Source organism: Clavelina lepadiformis, chromosome 6 (assembly GCF_947623445.1).
Source record: "Clavelina lepadiformis chromosome 6, kaClaLepa1.1, whole genome shotgun sequence".
Taxonomy (NCBI): Eukaryota; Metazoa; Chordata; class Ascidiacea; order Aplousobranchia; family Clavelinidae; genus Clavelina; species Clavelina lepadiformis.
The window spans coordinates 3482565-3492292 of record NC_135245.1 but is presented as its reverse complement, the minus strand read 5'-3'; the positions used below and the strand labels follow the sequence as shown (position 1 = coordinate 3492292).

Below are 9728 nucleotides of genomic sequence, written 5' to 3'. Positions count from 1 at the left end.
AAGATTCAATGAAAATATAATATTGCGCAATTTGCAAATCGACACAAACAGATCGGAGTCTTGATCTTGATAGCTTGAGGCGAATTATATTCTTGATATAATTCGCCTCAAGCGAAATTATATTCTTGATATAAGTTATTTCTTGAGGTAATAATTATTCACCAGATTATGCTTATTATTATTACTCTGCTGGTCAACGTTACACAGTTTTACCTGATTTTATGTTATGGTAACTATATGTCAGGATAAAAAAGATAATAGATAGGTAAGCGGTATTTTTTAGTTTTGTGAGCCAAAAGCAAACTAACAAACAGGATTTCTTTCTTATATAGTCAATGTAGAGAAAAGGACTCATCGAAAGATTTTTTTGATTGTTGTTTTTTGAGTTTTTTTTATTGTCACTTACAATCAGACCAACTTTCATCAGTTTTAGCTATATTATGTTCCACAAGTGCATCTTAGGCGTTTGCAGCGTATAAAGGAATGCAAAAATTAGTGACAGCTGTGCCCTGGAAATTATCAGTATTATTTGGATTGTTATGTTTTTATATCACCTTAAAGCTAACCTATCAATCCGAGTCTTTTGATTTGAACCCGGTCAACTTAGATCTTTTTCGCGATTTAAACAACGTCGAAAGTAAAATAAGCAAAAGTGAACTTCCAAAAGCATGGCAAGCGGGTTTCAGAAAAAAATATCATTTTGACAAACTAAAAGAATTACATGGCAATGAAGTTGAGAAGACAGATGAACTTTCTTCACTTGGAAATTCCACTCCAACTGTTGAAAGTAGAATTTATCACGAATCCTCAGCAGTACGTGAGGAACATGGTTTTCACCTGTATCACGACGGCGATGTTGTGAAGATAAAAAAGCCCGAGGAACGTGATGACCATCTCGACAAAGATGAACAATTTATGGATAAAATGAAAGCGAGGATGGCGAACAGAAGAGAACACGTGAGACAAGTTTGCGATGAATTAGGTGATGCAACGTAGGCTTTTGAAATGATAAAATTTTACGACAAATTGAAAACTTGACCGATATAAAGACTTAATTTCATAAGTTAGTAGTTCTTTCAGTAACATTTAATTATCTTCAAAGTTACCACATATAGCCTACTATAACCCATAAGCTTATTGCTAAATGTAACATATTTAATTGCATATTTTTATCCAGCTATAACTTATACCTAGAACTCGATTCCCTCAACACCGCGACCGTTCAATTAAATGCAGTCATTTGACTCATAAATTTTATTACAATTCTCTTTTTATTTACAACCAGGTATTCATGAAACAGTCAAAGATGTCTGGAGTCGGGTAGTGTATTTTGAGCAATATAACTTGCTTTTCTGCTTAATACCGAAAACTGGAATCACTAACTGGCGAAAGCTGTTACATTCCATAACAGACACAGTAGAAGAACCTGTAAGTCCACATATATAGACACACTCATATTTCCATATTTAGTCATTTATTGCAGCTTCAGCAAACAATATTTCATCAACTAACGAGACTTGACAGACGCTGCGTCGATTGTTTCCATTGCAGCACCAATTCAAAACGATGGAATTCGTTAACAAATGGGAAGTGCATTCTAATGCACGAAGGATCAGTTTACTCAACAACAAAAGTATAACAAAGATGACTGTTGTCAGAGAACCATTTGAAAGAACCCTATCAGCTTTCAGAAACCGTTTGGGACAAGTCCCCTTCGATGGGTATAGAGATTTATCGAAGAAGATTCATCACTGGTACAAAACAAACTCAACCACGGGTATTTCTCTAGAAATAATTTTGTCGATTGTGATGTTCGAAATTGCTCTCATTAAGATAGCCTAACTATTGGTGGCATTTACAGATACAAACGGATCTGCAAATTTTGACGAATTCGTTTCGTATTTGATCAATACCCCTCCTCACCGTTACGATCCTCATTGGCGACCATACCGACTACTTTGCCGACCTTGCGCTGTGGATTATGACGTCATAGGAAAACAGGAAACAATTGATGAAGATTCAAGGTAACCTCATGGCAGCAGACATTTACCGAATCCATTCTTACTTGTTGTTTTTCGCAGGCGCAAAATATGGGCGATGATAAACTTTCTGATTTTACACAGATACCTTCTGAAGTTGATCGAAGCTCCGAAAGATGCCAAACTCCGAACAGGATATAACACCAGAGGGACTCCAGAGATGGTTTCAAGTTACTATAACAGCGTCGAACCCAAGGAAAAACTTTTTAAACTCTACGATCTTTTTAAAGAAGAATATAGAATATTTAACTATAGCAAGCCAAGTTTATTGCCTTAACTCTGATAAAAGAAAAACTATATTACCTTGGTATTTGAATATAATCTACAACGACGTACTTTGCTTTATTATTAACTACATGCGCCTCGGGACTTTAGTACTCTCCGATGCACGCTTATAATACATCTACAGTAGTTTGGTATGAACTGGTTAAGACAAAACGCTATGACTTCTCCTGTTTACTGCCACTAATATTGTTTACGAAATCATATATGGTATCTGCATTAGTTATCATGATATACACTGTATATGGGCAAATATTGTGGCAAATGTTTACCTTGGTAGCCAAAATGCTGCGTACTACTGTATGGCACGATTGCTCTATATTTGTTCGCTCGTCGTCTTATCACCTTCTGGTTTCACCTATCTTCGTCGCCTTGAGGGCGTTGTGTGGTTTTGCATTAAACACGCTAATTTTCACGTGGCGTCTCGGGTGCGGATTTCAAGTTTGCGCTGGCTGCTTTGTGGCCCACGTCGTGTCAACTGTTAAGTAAGACGATGATTGTATTTACAGAAATGATTTAAGTATATTTGCCGTGGATGTATTTTTCTTTTCCGTATCTTATACATGATTGCGCTATCCGGACAGCATTCCACATCGTAAAAAAATCTCTTTGCTTTTTTCATCATTTTTGTAAAGCTGCATTCAACTATAGGCATTGTTTTTTCAATTTGCAGGTGATGTGTTTTGTGTCAGTATTACTCATTGCACTTTTGTGATCGATAAACAGAATATGAGTTGCCATTTCTTAGGGTTTGGTGACACTTAATCACGCGACACTTAATCACGCGACGTTTAATCACCGACACATAATCACTAGGACATTTAATCACGCGACTCTTAATCACGCGACACATAATCACTAGGACATTTAATCACGCGACACATAATCACTAGGACATTTAATCATGCGACATTTAATCACACATTTACAGTATCGGCTACCGTACACACTAGGTAACAATGTCATGCATGGGAAATGTAAGCAACTGCACGAAGATAAACTAAAATCTCGCTTGACAGATAATAACGGTCAACTGTGTCAACACGACGACTGTCATCGTGTTGGTGATATTTCTGGCTAAATAACAAAGAGTTTCTAGCTGGTGGAAGTCAACTTTAAACCAATGTTTTCTGAATTTGACGGTTTAATTTTAATTATCATTAGAATTGTCGCGATACCCATCTATGCGTATATGTGGTGTACTTCGCTTTTGCAAAACTTTGTTTTAAGAAAGGTAATAGGTAAAAAGTTTTTTCTTCACGTCAGAACCGTTTTGATGGTACTTTGATCAAGAGCTTCGGTGACAATAGAATAATGTTACATATTACATAGGTTATACGTAGCAATGCAAAATGACATGTTATTTCCTGATTGGCTAATGTGTTTCTATAAAAACTAAGGTTTGGTTAAAATCTCCTCTTCTTGTCTCTACACATAATATCAGTTTTTCCTTCTGGACTGTTCATTACTGAATTGGAGTTATAGTTTTGTTTAAATGTGAAAAGATGATGAAAATGTTTCTATTGTGATACAACTTACTTCGGACAATATAACAATTAGACTTTATGAAGCTGGTGTTGATTTAAAGAAACATTATAGAGAAAGCCGGCGCAACGGAGTCAAAGACAATTGTCGGGGAGTTCTAAAAGAAAGACTAATAGCCTTTGGCTTTAGGCCAACCTTAAAAGCAATCCACATCGTCATCCCCACAGAGAGATGCACATGAGCTTGAATTACTGAATTTTCCTCACGCTTTTCCGACATCCAAGTGATTATGTGTCGCGTGATTAAATGTCGCGTGAATAAGTATCCAAGTCGCGTGATTAAATGTCCTAGTGATTATGTGTCGCGTGATTAAATGTCCTAGTGATTATGTGTCGGTACACCATTTCTTAGAGTTTGTTTCCACTAAAATGCGTTGTCGTTAAATAAACTTTGTAATGTTTATAACCAATAGGCGATCAGAAGAAACACGTACGATTGTCCGTGCTAAACTATGCAGTGAACTTGCACTATAAACTAGACCAAGAGTTAGTTTAGCAGTAACAAGCTAATTAAAAGACGTTAAAGATTGTAACATCATGCCGGTGTTTGCCAACGTTGTTTGGTCAGCAACCCATACCATTTCCTACAATTTCATTCCATGACACGTAAATCCCACAACGATTTATTTTTAAATACCCCTATTATTTGTCTCAAGAAGTATAACTTGGTAACTTGTTTAAATCCGAAAACTGGAATTACCAACTGGAAACGATTGATGCATTCGTTGGTATATTCGGACAAACCTTCCATGGTAAATAGACATGAAGTAAAACATGCTTCTGTAGGGAGCCCGGCATATTGCAGTTTAAACTGAATAAGTTTAGGTGTAAGTCACAGTCCCTACGCGAAGCCCAAAATCTAATTCCAACACTTTTACAATGTAACTTAGGCCTATGTTATTTTGCTCTTAATTTAGTACATGTTTCTTTAGCTCTGACTTTTTCTTAGCCTGAATTTAAGTCACTGGAGTTCGTCAAAGAATGGAAGGTCGAGAACAACACTGAAAAACAATTGTTGCTAAGCAACCGATCTTCTATAAAGATGACAGTAGTAAGAGAACCACTCGAAAGACTTTTGTCAGCTTTTAGGAATCGTTTATAGGAGCCAAGCCACGATTAGCAAATTTATCAAAAGAAATCCACACTAAATATTGGTCCAATAACTCCGATGGTAAGTTCAACCACATTTGCAATATCGTATAAAACATTAAACCAAAATAATACATTTTTACGGAACATTCTATATAGTATATAGTTATATACCATGATGTAGTTAACGTAACTGTAAAGTTAGAACCTTCCAGGGTCTTCTATACCGCTAACGATAAGTCACAACAGCCAAAACTTAATTTATTGACCGGTAAAACAACTGCACACAACGACCTTCTCGGTCAGGCACCAACCCCTGACTGACCTGCGCACCAAACATCACAAAACCAATCCCAAAATTTATATTTTTACTTAAAGCCAACGACGCATCTCGCCTCAAGGAGAAAAGGTGTAAGTGATAAATTTTTTCGTGGCACACAAAATACATCTGGAGCCATGAATTGAAAACCCTACTGAAAATATCTAATAAAAAACCACAATCACAACTGGATGATACGTAAACTAGTGGACAATAATTAATATACACCTCACTACAGGCATATCCTTTATAAGTTAATCTATGCTCGTGCAAGTGTAAAGCGCCACGAGGTAATAATGCCATGAAAGCGCCAAAAAGTGATGTTCTTAACTTGCAGTTACACAGGCTACTGAAACATAAGCAATAAAACACAAGAAACAAATAATTTGTGACATAACTACTGTAGCCAATGTAGCTACTAAATACTAAATTGTAACTAATGTAGCTACATGAACACTAACGTAGTGAGGAACAGTGACGCGTTCAGTAGAATATTTTGACCAAGACAACTTCACGGCTTAAAACGATTTTAATTTTTCGTAGCAGGATTGGCCAGGTATAAACAAGCCAATGCAGTAACATAAATACATGATTTAACCTTTGATGTAACGTTAACTACATTAGTTACATTTTGGTATTTTAATATGTTTACATTAGTTAAATTTTGGTATTTAATATGGTTACATTAGTTACATTTTGGTATTTAGTATGGTTACATTAGTTACATTTTGATATTTAGTAGTAGAATTAGCTACATTTTGACATTTAGAAGCTACATTAGTTACATTAGCCACACTTTGGTACATAGAATAGTCCCATTTTTATATGTATACTGCAAGCGCTACCGTGCGGAAGAACAAAACGCACTGTAAAACTAAAACCGAGTGTTGAAGAACTAAAAGTTAATTTTAAAAATATCAGCTAAATTAAAGATTGTATTTTATTTTTCATTCCTTTCTGGCACAGGTGACTTTGCAACTTTTAACGAGTTTGTGTCTTATTTAATCAACACGTCCCCTCAGGAATACAACCTACACTGGCAGCGCTATCGACATCTTTGCCGGCCATGCGCTGTTGAGTATGACGTCATAGGAAAACAAGAAACAATTGATGAAGATTCTAGGTGACCTAATGAAAATAAAACTAAAATTAAACCGCCAGTGAATTTGTAGTAACTTGGTTACAAAGTGCTTAAGTTTCTCAAGAAAGTATCATTAAAATGTAACTCAGCCGTGGTCCTTCAATACAGATACGTACTGAAGCTGATTAAAGCCCCAAGAGACGCCGAACTGCCGGGAGGGTATAAAACAAGAGGAACCCTTGAGATGGTTTTAGATTTCTATAAGACCGTCCAACCAAATGAAAAACTCTTTCAGCTCTACCAAATATACAGCGAAGATTATGCCTTGTTTAATTATAGCAAACCGACATTTCTTCCTTTAAGGTGACAGACAAGGATTTATAATATGATGCAGATACAGATTGTTACACAAAACTTTAGGCATGGTAAACTATGTTGAAATTTTCAAAATTTACCTAAACTTAACATGACTAGCAAAAATATAGTTATTAACCCCATTGACACTAGGTGTGGCTTCTCCTGCAAACAGTCACAGCAAAACGTGGCGTACAGTTGCATTGTTTGCTGTAGAAACTTCAAATTTGGTGACTTTTCGTAAAAAATGTTCAGCTATCTGTCCATGTTTGTTTTATAAAGATTGATTTTGTAGTTTTTTACAAGAAAAACTTTTAGAAATGTATCATTTGTAGAAATATTTAATTTACACTAAATGCACTTTCTTTAGTTTTACAATTATGATGTATACAGGGAGCCAGATGTTTTTGCTACTAACACGTAAAAATCCGATCAATTTACGACGTATAGTTTTCGAGAAATTAACGATTGAAAGTGCAGTGTGGATCACACCTAGTTAAAATAGTAATGTCGCGAGCCCGGTTCGGATTGGGTTTAAAAGTTCATCCATTGTCATAATCTGTTTTGGGCGTTAGCTATTGACCATCGAATCCAGGTCTAGACTATTGTTCATCATTTACCCTAGATAGGGCTATAGTGCCATTTTCGTACCCTGCTTGCTCGTTGTGTTATCGTCCAAGTTCTGACCGATTTTCTCCGCGAGTATTTCAACAATTACATAATGTATTATCACGTGTAAAAGCTTTCATGCGTGTATGTCGTTCTGTTGCGAATAATGTATTTCATTTGAACTGCTGTTTCGTGTCGCGTCGCTTCAGAATTCTCTTCTTTGTAAGGACCAAGCACGTAAGCCTAAATCGGTTTTAATCTTAATATAAAAATTCGTTTTCGTACCGAGATGGCTTCTGTTTATATTCCTGCTTTTTTTATTTAGTTGTATAAAGTAACCTTGTAGATTTTTTAATTTTCACTACAAAATGTTTCCTACAAAATCCTGAAACCTACTATTTATGGCTGTAACCTTGTATATAGAATGTATGCCATCGTTCGGGACGATTTGACCTCAAAAATGAAAAAAGAAGAAAGTTGCTTTCCGATTATTATCCATTGCATTTTACCATGTTTTGCATAAAATGGGAAAATATCTGGTAAGCCAATTTTTAATTTGTTTGGGTCTCTTATGTTTTTTCTGTCAGTGATTACGCGGAAACAATTAAACCTTAATAAAAAAATTTTCACAACACATAAACAATATATGCGTTTTCGAAAACGTCGATGCAAAATACATTTTGCGTTACAAGTATAATGAAAACGAAAGATATAGCTGGAGTTATATATAGTTGCCTGGGCTACTTAACTATACCTAATTAAAATAACAAATGTTCTATTACTTGCTTTTAGAAAAAAGTCATCAACTATACACTACTATGTTTACTTGATATAAAAAATATTTAACACTTTTTGATTATTATAAATTAGGTCTTCCCGTAGAATCGTAGATTATACCAAAAAATGGTGACAAATACGTCGAACAACCTTGTATCCATTGTAACCGTTATATAACCAGAGCATATAGGAAACATCCATCAGTTTAACTGGGAAGGACAAAGCAACAACTGCGCCACGCATAACGTAGAGTTCGGATGTTGTTTAAACCTGGACGATTACCATCTCAATTGGAAGAAGATCGATAGACTAGGCGTATCCTAAAAGCGTTTATGCTTAATTAATTGTTTGGGGTGTAGGTACAAGCTAAAGGAAGCAATACATTATGCTGGACACGATGTTGGTACCACCCAGTCATCAATCTAAGGTTATATTTTCAAAGTGGAGAAAGAATCTTGAAGGACGATTTTTCGATAAATCAGTCGCTGCGACCTCTGCGTTTACGCCTGTGTATGCATGGAATTTTTTCATAGATTAAAGGATGGAAAGTTTCCCATAAATGTTTAGTAGTTTATCTGTGTTAACTATATATTGTGGATGCGTTATTGCTTTTACGCAACACGTCCAAAATGCTTGTCATCAAAAAGTTTAGACATTAAAAATTATTGGAAACATTCACTCATTGCGTATACTGTACAACACTCACTTTCACAAATGTCGAAGTTACATTTTTTGTTAAAAGCAATTTGACGATATTAAGATATTTGAATGTGAAATGAACTGCGTTATAGAAAAAATGCATAAAACAAGAGAAAACTTTTTAAAAATATTGGTTTAAAAACGTTTGCATGTAATAAAGCAAAAGTCGCCATATGTATTTAAAAGAGTTAAAAAAATAAACTATTAGATAACAAAATATTCGTTTATCCGTTGCCCAGCATAAAGTATACGATCAATACAGAAAATTACAAGCTGCTTCAGCTGGATTGGAAATTTCGGATCACCATCATTATTTTACATGAAAATGACAAAGCGACAGAATCGTTCTTGTCACATCAACATTTATTGAAAGCGTCGGAAAAATGTCGTCCTCGTTTGCTAACACATCTTGTTACAATTTGGAAACCATCTTTTTTTGAAACGCCAACAAACGCATAAGTACAAGACGTATAAGTGTGAATTTTATTGTCAAAGCTTAAATAAATTGCACCCATTTCCAACGGTTAAAATGACCCCACGGTACTAGTTAGAATTCTAGAATGCAATTAAAAATTACGTATCGTAATGTGGACATACTTCGAGGTGATTTTATTGGGTATTTTTTTTGGCAGAAACGGTAATATTCCTCACTTTCGACTCCATTTTGAAAGTATATAGCAAAGTTCTTTAATAATACGTTTCAGTAACCTACAATCGAAGCTTGCTTACATTCAACTGAAGCGCCCGTATGAAATTACTTCACGTTTTTGGTAGCTTGAATTTATTCAAGCTTAGTTAAATAAAAGGTAAAATATATCCGTAAAATCAAGGTTGACATTCAAACTTCAGCAGACCATTAGCTTCGAAATTGGGTTTGTCTGTGTTGTGCTAAGCATCTTTACAAATAAACACAAAATACTTTGAGTAATCCGAAA

The 9728-nt window shown here is 35.2% G+C and overlaps 1 protein-coding gene across 1 annotated transcript; it reads left to right on the top strand.

Annotated features, from left to right (window-relative positions):
* Positions 1 to 155: 155 nt before the first annotated feature.
* Positions 156 to 7965, top strand: LOC143462173 (uncharacterized). Its single transcript, XM_076960223.1, has 10 exons — positions 156 to 982; positions 1286 to 1428; positions 1552 to 1777; positions 1862 to 2024; positions 2124 to 2315; positions 4434 to 4617; positions 4815 to 4964; positions 6176 to 6396; positions 6523 to 6717; positions 7741 to 7965. Exons 1-10 carry the CDS (start codon positions 484 to 486, stop codon positions 7838 to 7840), a joined length of 2073 nt encoding a protein of 690 aa, XP_076816338.1. The 5' UTR covers positions 156 to 483; the 3' UTR covers positions 7841 to 7965.
* Positions 7966 to 9728: the final 1763 nt, after the last annotated feature.